This window comes from Girardinichthys multiradiatus, chromosome 10, assembly GCF_021462225.1.
Source record: "Girardinichthys multiradiatus isolate DD_20200921_A chromosome 10, DD_fGirMul_XY1, whole genome shotgun sequence".
NCBI lineage: Eukaryota > Metazoa > Chordata > Actinopteri > Cyprinodontiformes > Goodeidae > Girardinichthys > Girardinichthys multiradiatus.
Window position 1 is genome coordinate 18,257,187 of NC_061803.1, and position 23,757 is coordinate 18,280,943.

At 38.6% G+C, this 23,757-nt stretch overlaps 1 protein-coding gene across 1 annotated transcript in view; it reads right to left on the reverse strand.

Annotated features, from left to right (window-relative positions):
* LOC124875530 (protoheme IX farnesyltransferase, mitochondrial) overlaps nucleotides 1-23,757 on the reverse strand; it is a 42,259-nt gene that overhangs the window by 14,476 nt on the left and 4,026 nt on the right. The window contains exon 4 of the mRNA XM_047377746.1: nucleotides 22,763-22,887. Within this exon, the coding sequence (XP_047233702.1) occupies nucleotides 22,763-22,887 (125 nt within the window). The remainder of the gene's footprint in view (nucleotides 1-22,762; nucleotides 22,888-23,757) is intronic.

The following is a 23,757-nucleotide window of genomic DNA, read 5'->3' on the forward strand; positions in this document are numbered from 1 at the left end:
GAAAAGATTTCCTCTTGATAAAAGCAGTGGGTAAGGTCTACATAGGATCAAAAAGTAAGAACCTTCCCCTCTAAAAGGACATATCATTATGATTTTAAAAAATGAGAGCCTTAGAAATCATTTTAAAGCTTTTTCCACCTTGAATCAAAAAAAAGAAAAAGTTAGTATTCGGTTTTCTTTGGCTGGAGTAATGTGCAAAACTTTACTTAATATTTGCTCATCCCATTTCTAAACATCAGATTGTGAAAAACCTACAGCTTCTTTCAGACAGCCTCACACATAACCTGTCAGATGTAATTTAGGAGTCCAAAGGTTTAAATTTCTTCCAGTGAAGTGATTCTATAAGATCAAAGGTAATCCCACAGCATGATGCTGCCAACACAATCTTTCACTGTGGGTTTGTTTTCATTTAGTGATGTGCTGTGTTGTTGTGTGCCAAGCGTAGCTTTTGGAACTGGGACTCAACTGTATCAGACTAGAACACATTCCCCCACAAGATCTAAAGAGATTTTAGTCAGGCCAGGATATTTTGTTTGGCATAAAAGGCTTCTGTCTTCCAGCTTCATCATGTAGTTCAGACACATGGAGAATACAGGAGATTGTTGTCACATGTGGAACACAACCAGTCCTTGTTGGACATTTATGTGGCTCCTTCAGTGTTTCTGTCTGCTTCTTGTCAGCTTCACTGGAGAGATTCTGTTTTCTCCTTTCAACGCTTTTGGAAAAAAGGTCCGGCTCTTGTAAAAATAATTTTGTCCGTTTTTGCACCCGTCTTTTGGCCGGCACCAATAAACAATGAGATCCTCTGGATTCTTTGTAACCTCTCTGCAAGCTTTAACTAAACGATTCAAATGTCAAGAAAGTCCTTGAAAGACCAGCTAAGCTTTTTTCAGCTTTGTCAGATTCACTATAGTTAAAATGCAGATATGAACTCATAAAGACCGTTGTATTTAAATTAAGGGATATTTATAGAATTACTATCAGGATATGTTCACTTATCCAGCCAGGTCATTACTCCTTCTATTTGATATATTTTCCTCTGTTTTTAGTTGAAGTGTACAGGATATAGTACATTAAAGGTGGTATATCTTGCATCACAAACACTTGATGTTTAAACAGGGGTGTGTTCCCATTAGATGCAGTTTGAGTGGGGTTTGATAAGGCAGAAAAATTTGAAAATCTTCAGTTAAAGCCAAAAAGAAACAATTTTTTTTGTTTAATCCTCAAGTAATTTGGCTTAAATTACAGACAAACCTTTTTTGTAATCAATGTCTACTGTTTGTTTGAAGAACTTGTAAACATCAATAATTGAATTCATAATACATTTAATTTCTGATCATTATAGAAAAAGACTGAACATTACTCTTCTAATTCTCTCAAAAACTCAATATATCAATCAATACCAGACTATCCTTTCAAAAATGTCAGTAGTGGATCAGCATACGCAAACGGAAGTTAGGGAGAAACGGCTGCTGTTTTCAATTACGAACACAAACGACCACACAACACCCCTAATTGTAGGGAAAATTATTGGCCAGATGATAAGGACGGAAAGCAGAGGAGACCAAAGCGAGAAGTGAGGTAGAGGGGGTGTTCTGTTGCCAGATCCTCCGAGTTATTAAAGAAGGAGTGTGATTCACTGCCAACCACCAGGTCCAAATTGATAACAGACTGCAGATGCCTTTTTTTATGTAATGTAACAGCTCTGTCTCGTGATCCACATAGTGCTTTATGTTTGAACAAAATATGACAAACCTACCGTTGAAGAAAAAGAGGAAGTGAGGGATGGCCAGAGAGGACCGATATAGTAACAACAATCTTTTTACGGTTTACTTGAGAAGCAGGAGTGCAGCTAAACACAGAGACAGGAAACAGATCCTGCTGAGCAGCTGGAAAGCTTTGGCTCGCAGAAACATCAGCTGGCCTAAACAGCGTCTGTCTCTCCATGGCTCTGCTGAGGGAACCCCAGGTGCACGGGCTAAAAACAACAATCACAAGTCATCGCTTGTCAGAATGTCACCTGTTCGCACACTCAAACATCCACAGGGCACACAGTGCTTTGTTGCACGCGAGGCAAGTCTACAAAAACTGTCTCTGATCAGCTACCTGACAAACAAGCAGCATAAAGCCTTTCTCAGAAGTCAGTTTTCTGGTTCAGCCAAATATTAGCAAATTTTAAAGTAAAAAAAAAAAGACAAATGTATACATAAAAGGTTTAACAGGTAAACGCTATTTCTGGGTATTTATGTGGTCGAAGTTGGCCTGCTGCACAAAAACCTGTTTTAGATATGTGAACAATGTCAGGATTGCAAACCACGTCTCCAAAAAACCTGCTAACAACTTTCAAGGTAGTTATTAAACTGTTAGCATGAACTAAAGTGCATATCTGTGTGATGAAATGAGCATTATCCAAGACAGGAAAGGTGGTAAATGTGAGGAGGGTTCAAAGCAGTTACGGTGCTGCACAACAGGCCAAAGCTTCTTCAGATGGTTTGCTATGGCAAACTTTAGATGGGAACAATTATAGTGGTTTGCAAACAATGACCCTCTTCTTATTGTGGACCTCCTAGCTGCTTCTCTGATTAATTCTCTCGTTGGCAGACCTGATGGTTTAATTTGACAACCATGGATTGAACAGTACTCCATAAAATGTTAAAAGCTTGGAATATTTTATTCTAACCCAACCCTACCTTAAACGTTTTAAAAACTTTCTCCCTGACCAATCTGTTGTGTTTATTGGTCTTCATGATGATGTTTGTTCACTAATGTTCTCCAACAAACCTCTAAGGCCTTCACACATTGTCTGTACTGAGATTAAAGTACACAAAAGTGGACTCTACTTACTAATTGGGTGATAGTTGGCAACAGGTTTTATTTAGGTGCATCAGTAATGGCAGCTAAATTCCAAATGTACGGCATACTTTTGAAAACAATGTATTACCTACTTTTCATTACACAATTATGCACTACAGTGTGTTGGTCTGGCATAACATTTCCATAAAATACATTAATGATTATGGCTGTAATGTGAAAAAGAGGTGGATGTATACTTTTGTAATGCACTAAATAAAGTCAAACATGTTCAAGAGATGAGTGACCAGACAGAACCACATCAATGGGATGTCATTTTTTTTTAATAATAGAGTGGATATATTTCAAACAAACAAAACTAGAGGAACAGACCTGATCAAATTTACAACATCTCCTTTCGGTCTCTGAAAAATTTGTCTATTTAGATCGCACTATCTACAGCAGAGGAGAAAGAAAAAAGTCATCTGTGCCTGAAATGGTGCATACGGCAACCAGCAGATGTGTATGAGGCTCCTGGCCCTCTGTGATCTCCTGGTGTGATGAAATGAAAGGGGAGAACCTCTTCTGGCTTGTAATGAAAAGATCGAATTTCTTAGACTGTCTAATTCAAGACCTGAAATCAAAGACGTTTAGTAAAAAACAAAACCAAATACCATGTGGTCAAAATATCTTAATGTCTTATTTAGGAATGCCTAAGAGAAAGAATTAAACTTCAGACCTCAAAAAGTGACTTTTTTGTCCTTTTCAGTCTTGTAAGCACCTGAACTCTACAATGCCGCTGCTTTACAACACTGTTTCATTTTGTTCCTTCTTTATAGGCCCCATTTTACACAGTGCAGTACTTTGTCTTGGAAAAGAGTGGATCACGTCTCGCTTTCAGCTGTGTGTTGAACCCAAACCTCTTCTAGCTCTCTTTAAAGTGGTCTGCGCGGGCCCCGTTGGCAGCGGTTCAGCTGGCACGGTCTCGCTCCTGATTAATGGGCTGAGTGCGGGACAGTGAAGTGCTAAACTGTCCTCATGTTAATCAGCCAATTAATGCTCAGCGGAGCCGCTTTACTTCTGCCCTAAAGATAATCTGTTCCTTTGGACATAGGGCCAGGAAAATGCAAGGTAGAGATTAGCTACAAAGCAGTTTTGTTTCAACAATCAAACTAAAAAGGAATCATCTACCTCTGTCAGGAGGACAAAGGTAGAGGATTGGTAACAGATTCACTTCAGAAAAGGAGGATTTGACTTTGACCGCTTTATTCCTATGTGTATATTTGACATGGAGACTGGTCTCAAGCCAAAAGGCAAAGCTGCTGTCCTGAGCAAAAAGGCATCTTAACATTTAAGGCCATGTCATAATTTAAAATCCCATTTACAAGGCCGCAAGACCACAGTGCCTCCTAGTGTGAGGGAGGGGAAAAGCCTGTCCTCATGAAGAGATTAAAATAATTCGTTCTGAACATATTTTTTTTTTAGCTCCAAGCATGACACAAGCAAACTATTTTATACGATCTAATGTTTTTTAAAGATCTTTAAATACCACACAGCCTGGAGGAAACAGGTGAACACAAAATGGCAAAAACTATAGGTTCACTGAAAACTTGACAGTTTAGATAATCACATTGAATAAACTTGTCTTTTTTAACACATCTACCTGGGAAGTGGATGATGAAAGTCATGCACCAGAGAAGTGGGGAATAAGTTAAATCCTAATTTGATAAGAATAGCGCAGTCTGTGCTGTGTTTTTAGACTTTTTAGAAGTTATATTCATCCTGACTGACATTCCAGTAGAGGTCCCACAAGGCTCCATGCTCAAACCACTATGTTTTGGACCTTTTATCAGATGTCTGCACAAAAGTTAAAGTCAAAATATATGCGCATAAGGCACATGCAAAACTTGTCAAACAAGCATCATTGATTCTCACATTAATTCTCAAGCCATCACAGGTCTCTGAAGATTTTAAGATGTTGTCTATTATTGAATACCAAAAGAGGACCATATGATGTTTTATAAAATAAAGGGAAGTTATATTGCTTTCCATCGTCTTTCTGAGGGCTGAAAGAGATTGATCTTATTCTGGATTCCACCTTACTGTTCAAAAATCTGATTAAAAAAAAAAAAGACCAAAACTGTTGAATTTCATCTGCAAAGTTTTAGACAAAAAAGAAAGCCCATATCTAACAGTTGATGGAGCTAGCGCATATCTTCTTTCTATAATCTTTATGTCTCATATCATTTATTATATCGTAACTTGGTTATTCATGGAACAGATCAGATCTGAATAATTATAGTATAGTATAGTATAGTATAGTATAGTAGAATAATAGTAGAATGATAGAATAATTATTCAAGAAAACTAAAGATGTTTTTTGAGAAAATGACTTTTTCAATTCATAATAACATTTTGGAAAAATAAATTTATCGAATTTTTATTTATGCTTTTTTTATATGCAAGATTTTACAAGGACTTGCTGGACCTCACTAGAGGCGACTGAAGCATCAAAGTAGACAAACATTTGAACAAACTGAACTGTTGGGGAAAGGTAAAAAAACAAACAAATATAAGAGCATTTTACCACCAACTTAAACAGTCTTCTTCATATTCTGCCTTCAAAGCTTATCAATGCTAATTTCTGAAGAAAGACCAACTCTATGAATGCTTTTGCGTGTTGTGTATTTCTTTATATATTTTGTTCTGTTCTTATCTTTCTTATTCATGCAGTTTTAGTAGGGCGAGTGTTGCTGGTTTAAATCTCCATCTCTAGGCATAATGTATCTTTTATTTAATTTCTTTGTAGCGTGATATCCTCAACCTGCCTGGGACTACAAAAAGAAAATTAGCCTGGTGACTAAATTTGGAACATCTACATGGTCTATGTTGGTTCATTATTGTATACTGTCCCTTTTATAAATAAATGTTTGCAGAACAGAACTGGGTGCCATTTACCACAGAATCACACACTGCACCATGTTGTGCCAGACTGTTCATTTCAACTCTACTAAACATAACTGTGCAAACAACATGAATTTCCATTCAATGACCTTCCGTATCTCCAGACTGAGCCTGAAAAGTTAATGTTTGGCCTAATAAGGCCATTTCTTAGCCGTTTCTGATTGCCATTAGTTGTGCAAACAGTTGACCACTTTAAATTCAGTCACACAAAAATATTTCTGCAAAAGCTGAGCACGTAGAATTAGGCACCCCTCTTTGTGTGTGTGGTCACTTGTTTAAAAAGAAATAAACAGCCCTTTCCGCCATGAGAGGGCCATTTTGCAAATAAATGTGAGGGTGTGACTGACATGATGTGAAGTTTGAAAGCCTCTCTACTTGAAACGAATCCCTAACATGACCATGTGTATGTTTGAGAGAATGTGAAAGTTTACATTTTCAATTTGCAGCTGTGTCTGACCACAAGCAGTCTGTAACCAGAGGGAATGTGTGTGAGTCAGCTTCAATAGAGCTCTGATATGGGTAGTCTGGACGATGTGGAAGAAATTCGCCACTGGATTAGAGACAGGACGCATTTAAAGTCCCTCACTGTTCACCAAAACATGACAGCAGCTGTCAGCAACTCTGGTAGATTTGTATTTTGAGCAGTGGCCCATGGATAAAATCTTTCCTTTGTTTAGACAAGCTCATTCAACAAGCCAATCAAATCAAAACGATGAAGACCTCAGAGGAAGAGGTTTGGATTTCTTACATCTGTGTCACTCATTCACCCACAACAGCAAATTTAACCTTGAGATGAAGGTCATCTACATTCGGTGAGCAGTTTATATGTCACTATTTTTTTTTTTTTAATTCCTCTCTAGTACAACAGAAAATAAAAAAATATATCTATATATAAGTTTTGATGATTCATAAAAAAAAAAAAAAAAACCAGCAAAAACTGTCCCCTGTCAAATGATCACTTTGACAGTCAATTTAGCCATTGGCTGCCGCTGTTGTGAAGAAAAAGATCTAAATAAACATTTAACGTCTCAATGCCAGTTTTCTACTTTGTTCAATAGCATGCACTAGAGATAACCTTGCGTCAAAGTTTTGGTTGCTCACCAATGCCTAAATTCAGCTTTTCTCATTCCAAAGCACTTTAGCTGTTGTCTAACAGCATTAAATAGAAACAAAACAAAGGATGTCGGTCTGTCCTCTAGTCGGGGAGGACATCAAAATTTACACAATTTAGAAAAAAAACTGCTTAACCAGATTGTTAAAATATAAAATATGGTCACTAGCAGTGGTTGTCAAGTTATTTCAGGTGTATCCGGCATCTGTTGTCACTTTTAGAAACCCCATAGTTTGCCAAGAGGCTATAACTGAAAGCAATAGCTGGTAAACTGCCAATATTTCCCACATGGAACGATTCCCTGCACTCAGAGTAAACAGGCCTGGGTAATCATTTGGATAACAGCGCATACTGATATGAGGAATTACTAAAGGTCATGTTGAAGTAAAGAAATAAGTAAACTGTGTCTTGGAAAGCTCCATAAAGACCTCTTAACCCAAACTGAAAAAGACAATCTCCAGCTGTTTATAATGAGGAGTCCTGATTTCTAATCTGAAGGTTTATTTAAAACACCAGCTTTCTGAAGGTCACCTTTAATCATGTTTACTATTATTTTGATGTTTTAAGTCAAAAAAGCCAAGGTTCTTTTAAAGATGAAGATATTTAAAGTATCAAAAATCAGTGTTGTTAATGAGTGGCTACAGATGCATCGGCAGATAAGCTGCTGACTGGAATCTGCCCTGACTGGTTATGACGAATGCACCATAATACTGCAATACTCTTTGAAGTGGACGCATTTACTGAAGAAGGCTCAAAGTTAGCTATCTTCACTATAACTAAAGGGTTTAAAATGAAATTCAAAGGAAACAGAGAGATTTAATAAGCTACTAAATAAGAACAGAATTCTACTGCATGTCAAAACATGTATACTGTTCAGAGTTTCAGCAGGTAACAGGAGGGCTGAACGTAGTACAGCAAAGTTGCTAATATTGATCCTTTTGAGCTTTCTGTCATAAACATGCTGGATTTGAAAAGAATTGGCAGGCTTTTGAAATCTCAGAGTTAAGGTTAGGAACCCCTTTATAATATTTAAACAAACACCGTTGTTATAGTAATTAATACCAGTCAGAATCAGACAAACAAGGAAGTTGACATAAAATTTACATGTATACACAATCGACTTTACAATAGTATATACAATGTGAGATCAGTCCAAGTATGCATGGTGTTGTTCTGGAACTCTGACTGTCAAGTGTTCATCAGAGGAACAGCCGGGGGGAAGAAACTGTCTCTATGGCGGCTGGTTTTAGCAGACAACGCTCTGTAGCGCCGACCTGAAGGTAAAAGCACCGACCTGAAGGTCAAGCCAAATATGTTATTCATGACCTAACTGATGACCTACAAGCCGGGAATCTTAGGAGTCTTTATTCGCTTTATCCATCATGTTCTACCTCCTGAGTGAAACAGACAGAAGATCCCTCTGCACCAAATTCTTCCCACTTTCTGCTGTGAGAGCCGCATCTCCAGAACTGAATGTCCTGCTGCGAAATGCATGTGTGAACAGAATCTGGAATACGAAAGTCTGCACTGAGCTGATGGCACACTCTCTAAAATGTTCTCGTGTTCATGTTTGGAAATAGCTAGTCTCTATACCGGATCTCAGCCGCTGGCGACGTAGCTTTTCTACCTAGATCTTTTTTTTTTTTTATCACCTATTGTTAGAAGTTAGGAAGTTAATAAAATAAATAAAATCAGAGCGAAGGAGCGCTATGCAAGCAGTTTTTTAGTTTATTGTGCTGTTTGGTTTGGATAATAAGAATCATGGCTGCTGCAACTAATCATAAATGATGACACTGACCATATTAACATCAATATTTTGATGACTCTAAGCATTTTCAGCTTTTTGAACTTTTTAACAAAAATAAAAGCTTTCCTCCACCCTCCACTGTGAGAGAAGAAGCCCCTGGCTGCAGTCGGGTGTTGTTTTTTTTACCCTCTTTCCATGTGGCACCTTTGTAGCATACTGCTTACAACAGTTGCTTACCTTTAAAACTGAATGGCGGCAACAGAACTGACATTATTGCAGAACAAGGAACTACAGGTCCTTCTCAAAATATTAGCATATTGTGATAAAGTTCATTATTTTCCATAATGTCATGATGAAAATTTAACATTCATATATTTTAGATTCATTGCACACTGACTGAAATATTTCAGGTCTTTTATTGTCTTAATACGGATGATTTTGGCATACAGCTCATGAAAACCTAAAATTCATATCTCACAAAATTAGCATATCATTAAAAGGCTCTCTAAACGAGCTATGAACCTAATCATCTGAATCAACGAGTTAACTCTAAACACCTGCAAAAGATTCCTGAGGCCTTTAAAACTCCCAGCCTGGTTCATCACTCAAAACCCCAATCATGGGTAAGACTGCCGACCTGACTGCTGTCCAGAAGGCCACTATTGACACCCTCAAGCAAGAGGGTAAGACACAGAAAGAAATTTCTGAACGAATAGGCTGTTCCCAGAGTGCTGTATCAAGGCACCTCAATGGGAAGTCTGTGGGAAGGAAAAAGTGTGGCAGAAAATGCTGCACAACGAGAAGAGGTGACCGGACCCTGAGGAAGATTGTGGAGAAGGGCCGATTCCAGACCTTGGGGGACCTGCGGAAGCAGTGGACTGAGAAGGAAATGCCAAAATACCAGAAGTCCAGTGTCAAGTACCCACAGTCAGTGATGGTCTGGGGTACCGTGTCAGCTGCTGGTGTTGGTCCACTGTGTTTTATCAAGGGCAGGGTCAATGCAGCTAGCTATCAGGAGATTTTGGAGCACTTCATGCTTCCATCTGCTGAAAAGCTTTATGGAGATGAAGATTTCATTTTTCAGCACGACCTGGCACCTGCTCACAGTGCCAAAACCACTGGTAAATGGTTTACTGACCATGGTATCACTGTGCTCAATTGGCCTGCCAACTCTCCTGACCTGAACCCCATAGAGAATCTGTGGGATATTGTGAAGAGAACGTTGAGAGACTCAAGACCCAACACTCTGGATGAGCTAAAGGCCGCTATCGAAGCATCTTGGGCCTCCATAAGACCTCAGCAGTGCCACAGGCTGATTGCCTCCATGCCACGCCGCATTGAAGCAGTCATTTCTGCAAAAGGATTCCTGACCAAGTATTGAGTGCATAACTGTACCTGATTATTTGAAGGTTGACGTTTTTTGTATTAAAAACACTTTTCTTTTATTGGTCGGATGAAATATGCTAATTTTGTGAGATAGGAATTTTGGGTTTTCATGAGCTGTTTGCCAAAATCATCCGTATTAAGACAATTAAAGACCTGAAATATTTCCGTTAGTGTGCAATGAATCTAAAATATATGAATGTTAAATTTTCATCGAGACATTATGGAAAATAATGAACTTTATCACAATATGCTAATATTTTGAGAAGGACCTGTACACTAACTTCTTAGGCAATCCTCCTGCTGCTGGGGGTCAAGAGATGTAACAGGTGCAGCTCTCCTCCCAACCTCTGCTTTAAACTAGTTCAAAAGGGGAAAAAAAGCTACAAAGGGATAAGTTAAAAGCCAACAATGTGTGAGTAAATATATATGCATTTGTTACACACACCCAGAGACACACACTTTGAACTGTTCTCTGAACAGTAATGAGCAGTTACTACATGACAGAGCCTGGCAGACTCCTTTTAACCACCACCAGCGTCTACGCCGAATCTTGGTCAGACAGAGACTGGCTAAGCAGTTTGGCATCTTTACGTGAGACGGATGAGTGGTGGAGCATGAGCAGGTGAAGCAACATGTGGAGAGGACAAGCGTACAGAGATGAAGAAGAAGAACAAAAGGAAGATGGACCAATCTATTCCTCTAAAGTGCCGCAGGGGTTGTTTGTAACAGGAAAATCATAAAGTGATGTTTGTAAAAATTTATAGAAATATAAACTACAGAAATATTAGAAAATAGGGCCATATCATGAAGGAAACCTGAATTTTCTTGGTATTATTTCAAACTTTTTTTAATCAAGACAGTGAAAACAAATAAGTTAATATGGCAGTAAAAACAGGATCACATACGAGTTTGTCTTTCCCCATGTCCAAAATTTTGTCCAATATTTTTGCTTAAAACAAGACAAAACAAATATAAATGTTGAGTTACAGTATAATACCAATGCACAAATAAATAAATTATTACAATAAATGTAAAGAAATTGTGTTACTGGAAATGCTGATTAAAGCTGCTAAAAAAAATACAAAATTAGAATATATATTGTGTTTATCTGTGCGAGTGTTTTCTGCCCCAACCATTCATCAGGATGGCATGGCAACAACAGTCACAACAATTGAAGCCTCAATGATATTTCTCCTTTTAGCGAAACTATTATGAGTAAAACTAAAAGGCCATCCATGCTCACACAAAACACAACCTTTTTCGTATGCTAAATATCACCCGTGGCATTTTTCAGTTGTTCAGGACAGGCTTTGTTGGTCATAATGAAGGACGGACGACAATGATAGTGGTTAAAGAGCAAAAAAAGAAATACAGCCTAAATAATCATCATTGGAGACCAGACCTTTTAAAAATTGTACATGTGTGCAGATGGTGAAAGCATATAAACAATTACTCAACCCAAAGTAGTGAGAGGAGGTCTAAATATGAGGCGTCTGGCAGGTTATGTGGTGTTTTCACACTGCTAAGCTGATACAAAAGTGATCTCTGAGGCACATTTCCCCACTGATATTATGTAAGGTGAAGCAGACTCATCAATACCACAACTGCCTAGCTATTAGCATCTAATGACATTAGAGTCTTCATCGTAGCTTCTTTTAGGCACTAAAATAAAAGGCTAGACATTTTTCTAAGAGGACTTACGGTTTGATATATAAAATATTTAGACTGGTCAAACCAGAACAAGAGAAGTCTACAATGGACAACAAATACATTCTGAGATTTAAACAACCTTGACTCTTTTTGTGAAAACACATAAAAGGAATATTTTTTATGCATTTTGGCATTAGAACAAACTTAGGGTAAACAACCATAGAAATTGCATTTAGAGTACCAGTCAAAACTGGACTGAAAATATTCTCCACTGATATGGAGACCAAAGAATTTGGTCAAAATGGTGTCTTGCCCTCTTAAACTGAATGTTAGGTATCATCTCGTCTCATTAGTGGATGTAATAATCCCCCATGTCAATGTAAATGGTTAGAGTGGGTTGTATTACCCAAAGATGTAAGATAATGTTGTGCAATTGTCAGCAAATGAGAAGAAATAACTTTCATCTAAATCATGATGCTACCTGGTTGTAGGTGCAATGCACCACTGTGCTGCAGATCTACCCAGCAGAAACCACAGAAGTCCACATCTGTACATTAATGAATGTTGTACTGTTATAGTTTATCTTCCGTGAATTCTTTTTCTGATGGCTGCATAGAAAACTGACTCTGACTCTCATAAAGCTTGAACCTCAATTTGAAAATGACACATCTATAGCTGCACAGATTGGTGAACCCTTTGACACAACTGACTTTGATTTTGAGCAAGAACAGCCAAAGCCAAATAACAAAACTATATGACGCACCCAAAACTTGGAAAAAGACATGGTGGTAATTGTTCTGCTTCACAGCGACAATACACTTGCCCCAAAAGCTTCTCAGATTGAATTTAATTAGCATGCACTATTGGCTCATGGGCACACCATAAACAGGGCTGCTTTTGTTAATTATCCACGGATCTCAGCATTACAAAGAGTGTTCCTACTTTCCTCTGGCTACCTTACCTTCAAATAGAGGGTGAAAACTTGAGCTTCATGAAAAAAACCTCAACATGTAAACAAATCTGTAATTGTCACAAAAAACGCTATAAGTATGTTCTTCCCTTACTTTAAAGAGCCTCAATGAAGGAAACCGATATATTCTTTAAAACCTAATTGATCAAACTGAAGGTTTCAGTGATTTAACTACAGAGTGCCTGCTCTGTTATTGCATCCACACATGTAATCATTTCCACAGAAACTTAACAAATGAAAAGCAGGAAAAAAGAAACCATCAAGTCTCAGCTCAACAGAAAACAGCAGGACATTCCTTGAAATTTAGTTCTCTCTCAGATTTCACTGCAGTTAACAGTCCCACACATCACAACACAGCATGTACTCTTCTGACTAACATAAGTGTTAGAAAAGATCTACTGCATCATAGCAGAAGCTTCTCATTTTACTGTCAGAATAGTCTCATCATGCCATAACGGACCATTTGGAGCAACTGTGCTTGACCAAAAAAAAAAAAAAACAACTTCGGATTTGAATAATTGCAGACAAATGTTGGGAAAAAAAAAATCTGGCATGGAAACATGGAAACCTTTGCTCCTGTGCAAAATGTGGAACCACACAGTTATATCAGGCAAAGGATGCTCTTTTTAAACCTAGGGGCTCTGTGACAATTAGGGTGAGCAGATCCATAGAAACAAAATGTTTCTGTGGGACCTATTAGCTGGAATGCAATAGATGGACAAAATTTTATTTTTCATTGAAAATATAAAATACTAAGAATAATAAAAGAAAACAAATAGGCAGATAGATATTATAACAAGTGGCTGCCTTAGTTGAGACTAGAACAAAGCTCAAGACGAACATTCAGACCCTCAAACACTAATAGCGAATACAAAACTGATCTGATCTGAACATGGTCAAAGCCTGCTCATCATTTATTTTCCACTTCATCTTTTAACGTGCTAAAACATGCCAAAAGTGGTAGTTTCGACATTAAAGTTAAATCAATCTGATGGAGTGGTTTAACTGTTGCTCAGTTTGAAAGAGATCAGCGATTACTAAAGCACACTTTGTCCGAGAAGGCCGGAAAGCAGGACTGGAGCCAGACAGCTTTCTGCTGGGTGGTTTCCTCCTCTTTGACTCAGCTTTAAAAGCTGTCGACATCTTTCCTGGTTGATCATGAAGCCCATAATCACAATGTTTTGTCAAAAACCAAAGGCTAATCAGGGAGGTGCTTCGCCTAGTCCTCCATCAGTCGGTCATCTTTCATGACTCTCACGTGAGGTCAACTCTGTTGTAGTGAGGTGCGTTTGCACCAACAAGATGTGGTGCCGACAGTACTGTGAGATGTTTTGGGTGTGAGTAATTGTCCAATATTTTCAGAATGACAACGTGCTGCTGACAACAGCAGAAAAACTTGTGTTTTTATTTTCTTAGCCCAAATTCTATGGTGAAGTAAGGCCACAATGCATCCATTTTTTAAGACCTTTGTAAAGGCAGAACAGAAATAACAGATAGTATGTATTTCCTTAATAATAACGATAATTTTACAATAAATGAGATTCCTGCTTGTGTGTTTTTACTGTTTAATCTAATTTTTCTTGTTGAAATGAACAAATAAGTTAAGTGAATTGGGTAAGACAATTAATATCAAAATAATTGTGACCAAGGTGATATGGGCTGCAGAATCTTCTGATTGCTTGGTCAAATGAGTTTTAAATCAAAATGTCTAGTCAATTTAAGTAGTTAACCTACTTTATTGTTTGCTACATGCTACTTGATTTTATATAAATAAGATTTATTTTAACATGTACTCGTACTCGTCGTTTTCTGCTTCATCCGGGACCGGGTCACGGGGGCAGCAGACTCAGCAGAGACGCCCAGACGTCCCTCTCCCCAGACACCTCCTCCAGCTCCTCCAGGGGGAGCCCAAGGCGTTCCCAGGCCAGCCGAGAGACATAGTCCCTCCAGCGTGTCCTGGACCGTCCCCTGGGCCTCCTCCCGGTGGGACGTGCCTGGAACACCTCCCGAGGAAGGAGTCCAGGAAGCATCCGGTTTAGATGCCCGAGCCACCTCAACTGGCTCCTCTCGATGTGAAGGAGCAGCGGTTCTACTACTAGCCCCTCTCGAATAGTTGAGCTCCTCACCCTATCTCTAAGGGAGTGCCCGGCCACCCTACAGAGGAAGCTCATTTCAGCCGCTTGTATCTGGGATCTCGTTCTTTCGGTCATGACCCAAAGTTCATGGCCATAGGTGAGGGTAGGAACGTAGACCGACCAGTAAATCGAGAGCTTCGCTTCTCGGCTCAGCTCTCTCTTCACCACAACGGACCGGCACAGTGCCCCCATTACTGCGGCAGCTGCATCGATCCGTCTGTCGATCTCCAGCTCCATTTTTCCCTCACTTGTGAACAAGATCCCAAGATACATGAACTCCTCCACTTGAGGCAGAATCTCCCCTCCAACCTTGAAGAGGTCAAGCCACCCTATTTTAACATGTTTTATGAGAAAAAGACTGCAGAAAATGTAATCGGAATTGAGGAATTCAGCAGATAAAACAAATCCACTAACTATGGCAACGAAATATACACTATGTGATTTAGATTTATTGCAAATGGGAGCTTCCCAAACAAGCTATCTACTCTGTGGAACTGAAATGCTTTTTACTCCGTTTTCATTATTTATTTTTATGTTTTTCTTTTCCTTTGAATTTCTTTGAAGTATTCTGACAATAAAATAAAAATTTTCTTTGTTGTTGCATTTTTGATCCACCCTTGTATGATCAGACACATTTAGGACAAATAAGGTTTACACTTAAAACATGGAAAATTAAAATTGTAAAACACCAGAAAACAAATAATGGAGAATAAGGTAGAAAAACATAAATAAATTTGGTGATGGTTATAACAAATGTGGTCAGCAATTGTTTTAAGGAACGAACTCAGCAAGTAAGGTGTGTGGCTTAATATTTCTACAGGTTTTCAACCACAAACCTACTACCTAGAATTAATTATAGTTAAAAATTGTGCTGACCAAAACAGTTGAAACAAATCCATGGTTTTCTCTCTTCACTCCTTTTTCCAACTATCCTTCCAACACTCTGTTAACTTTACCATCCTGGCCACTGTAAACTGTTTTCGATGTGGAAACGTATCGCAGCGAGTCCATGCAACGAGCTGAATATCTTATTGACATCCAGTAATTAAACTCCTAATACATTAGCAATTGTAAAAATTATTGGATTCTGAATAGTCCTTTGCAGCATTAACACTGTGTACACCGATACTGCGATAATAATCTATTTGTGATGTGTTGTGCAGCCCTAGGTAAACGCAAAGTGTGGATTACTTTGTCATTTATACAAGTCAATCCTGAACACGGGGGTTTATGTGGGTTTTATAGACCATGCAGCTCGGATTAGATGAGTATCAACAATACCAATAACATATCTACTGCTAGCATGTCATCAGTAATGTTGCATTTATACCTAACACCTCCCTGGTAACAGTATTTGCTCTTGGTTCCTCAGTGACTTTATACTGAGGTGCCTTTTCCCTTTCATGATGGAATCAGAGGAAACCATCTGTCTACCATCTGAGGCTACAAGTAATTCATTTGTACAATTGGAAATGGACCGGCACCCCACAGTCGACAAAGACAAATGGCTTTGAAGAAATTAACTATTAAACAGGGCTGTCTGGTTAAATATTCATTCTAATCCGGCACTGAAAGAAAGATACCCATCGAGTCATTTTTGTGTCATGTTTTCAAGGCAATTAAAAAAACAAATGTCCATCTTTTCTCTCAGGCTGAATTAACAGCTTGGTGGAGACCATCAAAACAGAAATCTACAAAGCCTCAAAGTCAAAGATCAACTCACTCTTTTGTTTTAACTAAGCTGGTGGAAAACAAGATCTTAAGAGCAGCATCTGCAGCAAGGAAGGGATCTCCTTTCATATACAACCAGCCATTTGGTGAACACTCGTATGTGCCTGACCTTTAACTCGAAAACGCCTGCCCCCCACGGTCATTCTCCAAGACCATTCAGAGACAAAACACAGCAACAATTTAATTCATCAATATAAACCATTACTAAATATCTGTGCTAATGCAGACAAGTAATAAAAATAACAGGGTAAAAATTCTCCAGTTTTTCTCGCATGCCAAAAATGTGAGGTTTAGATAAAGAAGAGTTTTACTGTCCTTAAAGAGTGCCACGGTTGGTGGGATTTTAGTTATGGGGTCTTGTTACAACTAATGACATTCTCAAAAAGTGCTGTGCTCTACATGGTCCCCCAAAGAAAAAAGTGTGAAAGTAAAAAGAGGGGTAGTGGAGTGAAACAAATACAGTAGCACGCTCAGCTGTTAGGGTGTAACATTGGTCTGCTTTAGAGTCAGACTACAATCTGAAAAACATGCAAACAAATATCTGTTCTGACAACAGAAACAGAAACAGGAACCGCCACTAACAGGAAGTTTACACTGGTATGAAAAATCAACTGAATAAAAATCCTACACATTTAAGAGAAATGTTTCCGTTCTGTATGCAAAGTGACTTGGAAAAGTGTTTAAACCCCTTTAACTTTTACATATTTTGCTACATTACAGGCACCAATTTTAATAGACTTTAATCGGGATTTTATGTAATAAATTAACAACAATTAGTGCACAATTGTGAGCTAGAAGGATACCAGTACATGGTTTGAAGATAGATTTTCCAGTCTTGCCCCCGATTCTATGTTGGATTTAGCTCTGAACTTTGGCTAGGCCATTCTAACACATTAATAGGCTTTGTTCTGAACCAACACATTATAGCTCTGGCTGAATGTTTAGGGTAGATGTCCTGCTGGAAGGTGAACCTCCCATCTTTAGTCTATCCACCTTCCCATAAATTTTAGAAAGATTTTCAGTAGAATGTGTGAGACAGTTTAGTCCTGTAAATTTGCATCAATGTTTTCTAATAGCCATACCAATTAAAACCCAACTTAAATTCCATCTGAATCCTACGAAAAATAAGACAAATATTTTTGAACATTGGTCCAGGTATACTATGTGGTGTCCTCGAGCTTTGATGGGTTTAAGTCAAAAGCATATGGTTCCTAGTGTTTCCTTAATTACTCTTCACAGCTCAGTTTGAAAAGGTTGCTCCTCTATTGCTCCCACAAAAGCAATACAACTCAAAGTGTTCCTTAAAAGTGAGTCTAGGTTGATCTTGAGAAAATGTGTTGCTGCAAAAAGTTTGGCATTCTTAAACCGAAAGAAGGTTAGGGGAAACGCTAGTTGTTTTTCAGACACGCAATTGTCTGTAAAACCTGCGCCCGTGTTCAGAGTACCCATATGCTCGAAAGGGCCAACCAAGATGCACTGACACGAAAGCATGCAAGAGGGTAAATAATACATGTCTGCACAGGACAAGGCAGCAGGGTGCAGCTTGAAGTGGTAAGCAATGGATGGGCTTTGTGGGCAGGGGGGGGTTTGTGAGGGCTCGCTTGTGCGTGCCAGTCTCAGACAGCTCACCACACATGAGACAAAGACACAAGAAAACGAGCTGCCCTCGTCACGACAGCAGAAATGACTCTAGTCAGAGACACAACAAGCCTGTTTGCTTTTTTTTTTTTTAAACACGCACGAAATGCAACATGGTGTGACTTACACTACATATGCTGTCAAAACACTGAACCCATACCTTTTTTTCCACTGACATTTAAAAGGTTCACTAGGTTTACAGTGCCAATGACCCTCACACCACCCTGGGGTCTTTTAGGCTCCAGTCTCAAACTTTCATCTGACCCAATTATCCAGTTTGAAGAAGTTGTGACTAAAAGTGATGATGGCTGGGAACCTTCCAAAGCTTTTGCCATAAACATTTTAGCAATCTTTAGAATCACATAACACTAAAGGAACTCTACAGCTAGTTCTATTCAAAGACTTAAAAAGTCCTACTACTATAGCTGCTCCTCACAAAAAATAAACTCTGGGGTTGAGCTTCGTTGCTGGATATGACTGTTCTTTCTGACTATTAATCAATTTGACTGTAACCCCAAAAACTTCTGGTTAAAATACCATTGCTATTATACTCCGGTTCCTTTGGGTCAGTTTCCCAAATAAATGAATGTTTTGAAAAGGAACCGCAACATTTCCTTTTGGCCTACGGGTGTTTCCCAATGGGACAAATGGCAGTCTTGGCTTTTGCCAGCAAATCCAAATTTCTCTCCCTGCTTTCCTCGAGGAGGAATTCTGACAGTAGTGTGGTCACGAGATTGCACACTGTTCTGGCCTCTTTAGATGAAGAACATTAAGGGATTAGGGAGGAAAACCAGAATCCTCAGGAAATCATCTCCACTTGATCTCTGCACTGATTTGTCAGGTTTTTGTTTGACTTTTCATATATTAAAAAAATGCACTTTGATCATGCCAAACTAAACTCACACTGAAGCGTCGGCATTTAGGGATAAAAGGGAGTGAGAAGAAAACAGCCCAAGGCAGAAGCTCTGAGGCTAGTGTGTTGCACAATTTCTACTCTTTTTGGATTACCAATAAAAAATACACAAAGTGTTGAGATTATGTGAGGACAGCTGAGGATATGTCTGAAAAAAAACAGATAATCAGCAACAACACCGAGGCTGCTGGTTAAATGACTTTAGGAGTTTATTTTCAAGACCGCATAAAAACACAGCACCTTGCACAAGTATTCGCACCCCTTGACTTTTCCACATTTTGTCACATTACAACCACCAACTTTTATGCCTGTTAATAAGATTCTATATAACAAACACACTGTGGTGCATAACTGAGAAGAGGAAAGATAAGAACACAGCTTGTATAATGTTGACTAGATATATATTCATCCCCATTTCCTCTGCCATCCCTACACAAAATCCAACCCCGCAACCAATGTCCTTCAGAAGACATCTAATTAGTAAATAGCATGTGTTTGATCTAATCTCAGTATAACTCCAGCTGTTTAATGAAGGTCAGTTCGCAAACTGAATCATGAAGACTTTAAATTGAGAAGTTTAAAGCAGGGTTAGTTTATAAAACAATATCTTGTATGCAGAATATCCCCAAAGTGAAATAGGGTGCTGGCAGCATCATGTTGTGGGGATACTTTTTTCAGTAGAGAGTTAATGTGAAGATAGATGGAGTTAAACATGCTGTAATCCTGTAGCTTGCAGCAGGATAATGATCCTATACATAGAGCAAGAGCTACAATGGAACAGTTTAGATCAAAGCATATTTATCAGTTAAAATAGCCCAGTCAAAGTCTAGACCCCAATCCAATTGAGAATCTCGGGCAAGACTTAAAAATTGTTTTTCACAGACATTGTCAGTCCAATCGGATTGTGTAGGAAGTGTAATGCAAAGAATAATGGCCAAACATTTCAGTGTACAGATATACAAAGCTGGCAGATGCAACCCCCACAAGACTTGTAGGTGGAACTGTAGTGAAACATGGTTCTGTAAAGTACTGAGTCCGATCATGAATACACGTCCCGCTTTTCCGATTGAAACAGTTATGCACTTCTTTGTGTTGTTCTACCATGTAAACTCCCAATAAAATACAGTGAAATTTGAGGCTGTCATGAGAAAATACATTTGCAAGGCACTGCCATTTTTCTTTTCTCCTAACAATATATTACTCCTTCGTGCCTCATTTTGTAAAAACAACTTCAAAGTCACAACAAGACAGGTGGCTGTTTAGACTGAAACCAGGATCCTGTCCCTAGCCATTTGCAATTAGGACTCTGATGACATTGTGCTTAAAGAGAAGAAGAGAGAAGAAAGCTGCCTGATTCTCTCTCGTGTGGAGGTTCAGGGTCACATACCAGCAACTTGCCACATAAAAGGACTTCTTGGCAACACAATAAGCTCAGATAAATTTGAAGCAAGACACAAAAGGGCATTTTTGAAAAAGAGAGAAATAAAGAAAAAAAAGGTTCCACAAGGATTTGTTTTCACTTCAGTGTATATTTATCCACAGAAACAGTGAAGCATTCCATAATTTCCATATGATCCACCACAGCAACATGTAGATTGAAGTATGGAGCAAAGTTAAATGTAAAATCCAAAAAGACTCACAATACCATTACCAATAGAGATTTTTGGTTTTCTTTGAGTTATGAACTCCAAATTAAAATTTTGGTCAATTCTGATGTTCTAAGGATTATAACTTGTTAAGGAGACAAAATGTGTTCTTTGATTGAGGTAGTAGTTTCAAATCCAACAGAATGTTGTGTCAGCATCCATTTGGACAGGAAACTAACTGCTACTACACCTCCCAGCATGCATTGCAGCTTTGACATCACGGCCAGAAGTGATAAATAGCAGCTAGTATCTTACCGATACTGCGCTTAGAGGCGAGAAATAGAAGCTAACGGGTGGGTTTCCTTTCCTCCACACTGACCATCCCTGGAAGAGCTTGACAAAACTCTGGAAACTGTCTGATATAAGATCAGAAGATTCATAACTGATTCTGATTGTGTGCTTCAGCAGCTCGCTCCCAGCTGTTTGCAGGTTAAGAGCTAAGTCGCTACTGAAGGCGCTGCCTGTGTGGAAAACTCTCTGCTGCTCATTAATTTTGGTTCCATATTCCAAGTCAATCTAAAGCTTTGTTCCATTCACACTCAGTCCATAAACTGCTGGTTTGATTTCCATCTACAGTGGGGAGAACAAGCATTTGATACACTACTGATTTTGCAGGTTTTTCCACTTGCAAAGCATGTAGAAGTCTTTCATTTTATCATAGCTACTCTTCAACTGTGAGTGGAGGAATCTAAGGCTACGTTCACATTGCAGGTCTTAATGCTCCAATTCCAAAATTTTTTTGTGTGGTCGTTCACATTACTTTGAAAACGTTGCAAATCCAAGCTGACCTGCATGCGCATAAGAACAATACGAGCGTCGTCAAGTGAAGCACAACAGTAAACACGAAGAAATATGTGTAAACCAACTAATAAAGTGTAAAGAGCCATGCAACTTTCAAGACATCCTCAGATACATCTGACCAATAAACAGACTGAAAGTTCTCATGTAGTTTGTTGTGGCTGGTTTTGATTCGCTTGGAGTTTTCTCTGTGTGAAAAGAATCCAAACATCCAAAAGAATTTAACAATTTAACAAACTTATCAAATAATTCATCAACTGAACTACAGGTGTGAAAACGTTCTGCAGTTTTAAACTCCCACTGAGAAAGAGCCCAGTGGAAACCCCAAAACATGATGCTCACAAAAGTATGGGGCTATGGGTACAAACTACCGGCTAAGATTTTTGACAAAATAAATACTGACAAGTGAGATGTTCGAGTAGGTCCTGCTGAGAACAGAAGCTGTTCTCTCTTGGGTTGTTCAATGCTCTGAATGTTGGGGTTTAACTCTTCAGAAAAGGAAGACAGATATCTTAAACATATTTACATTCCTACTTAGTGTGAGGTGCAAAAAAATCAAAGCAGCCAGCACTGTTTCAGGTCAATACATTCCCAAACTTATGGGTAATTTGTGCAACATTTTCATATTCTTTTCTATAGACATCCAAGAAGATCCAGACTTCGCAGCATTTAGCTTTTACAAAAAAGAGGCTGGGACATATGTTGAAAGCTCAGGTAAAGGTTCGCCTTAAGGGCATGAACCCACAGTATAATCAAAGTCCCTGCCAAATTACAGGCTAAAACCACCACTAAGCACAGTTCAATCAAGGGCTCACAAAGAGTTCACCCATTATACTAAAATTCTTAAATCCCAGAGCAAATTCCAATGTAAAACGTCAACACGAGACGGTGGAGGGAGGCTGTGCTCATTCGGGGCATTCTAGTGTCTGTGTAGAAAAGAGCTCCTTTGTTTACAGCTCTGAAAAAAGCTTTCAGGAGTGAAATAATGATAGCTTGCAGTCAGCTCAATGCATTTTTGAGATGTGTACCTTAAAAGGAAATGTAGAGCGGATGGACGCTGGTTCTTTAAGATGATTATTCAACAAAAACAACTATGAATGTAGGAGTATGTCCTCAAGGTACCTTATATTTGTATAAGAACTGAAAAAAAAAATTGAAGGTCAACAGATTTCTAAGTCTGAGAAAAGTCGATAAGATCAGATAAAATGTCCTAAAATAACTCTTACAATTGCAGTCTATGATCTTTAGAAACAATGTTTGGTTGCAATATGAAGGTAACTAACCTGGTTAATGGAATTAGCAGCACAGGATGCGAGGCCTGTTCCCAGAGAAGACACGAAAAACATGATGGGATCAAAGGGGACGGGAGCCATTGCAAAGCCAGCTGCTGCAGTTGTGACCACCAGAGCTGAAAACAGATAAAACAATACACAGACACACACACATATATATATATATATATATATATATATATATATATATATATATATATGTATACATACAGATTTTTCAAGCTCCATGATAGAAATACAACAAGAATGTGCCCTGAAGTTAAAAGTCTGGAAAAGTAGGTCCCAAAAGCAGAATTGAGTTTGATATCCAACATGGCTGCAAAGATGGCTTTTTTTGTTGTTGAAAGTTGGTTGTGTTAACCAATTTGATATACATGTGTGTTGGAAGGGAGCTATAAAAATAAAGATAAAATGACTGTTTGAACAGCTCTTTGCAATGTAATAATTGAACACACTGATACTGTAATGACAGTATATTTACAAAATATTGGGCAGCTCTGGTTTGAACATATAAACTGGAAAGAACATTGTTATTGCCTTGTATTGTTGCTAGTAGTCAGCAGCAACGCAATTCGTAAATTCCACTGGTTTTCCGACTCGGAACTAAAAAGCATTCAAGTCGGGTATGACATCACCCCAAGATCTGACCTCGGATTTCTGGGACAAACTGCACACAGCATAGGTGCTAACTACTGTTAGCAATACAAGCTGGTGATTTACTTCGCTCAATTTTATGTGCTAACACTAAATAAAAATATTTACACATAAAGCTTGTACAGCAATATCTGTGTGTCACAGTTTTAATGGGACACAAACCATCAGAAGCAACAACGAACCGTTTATACCTGCAACATCTATTACATTTGCAAAAATGGGGCAGCCATATTGAATATTTAAACTCAGGTCTGATTGGACTTGAGTTAACCAACTAATTTCCAAAAAGCTCTTTACACAGAGAAAAGGGGATTATAATCCCTGTTGTACCT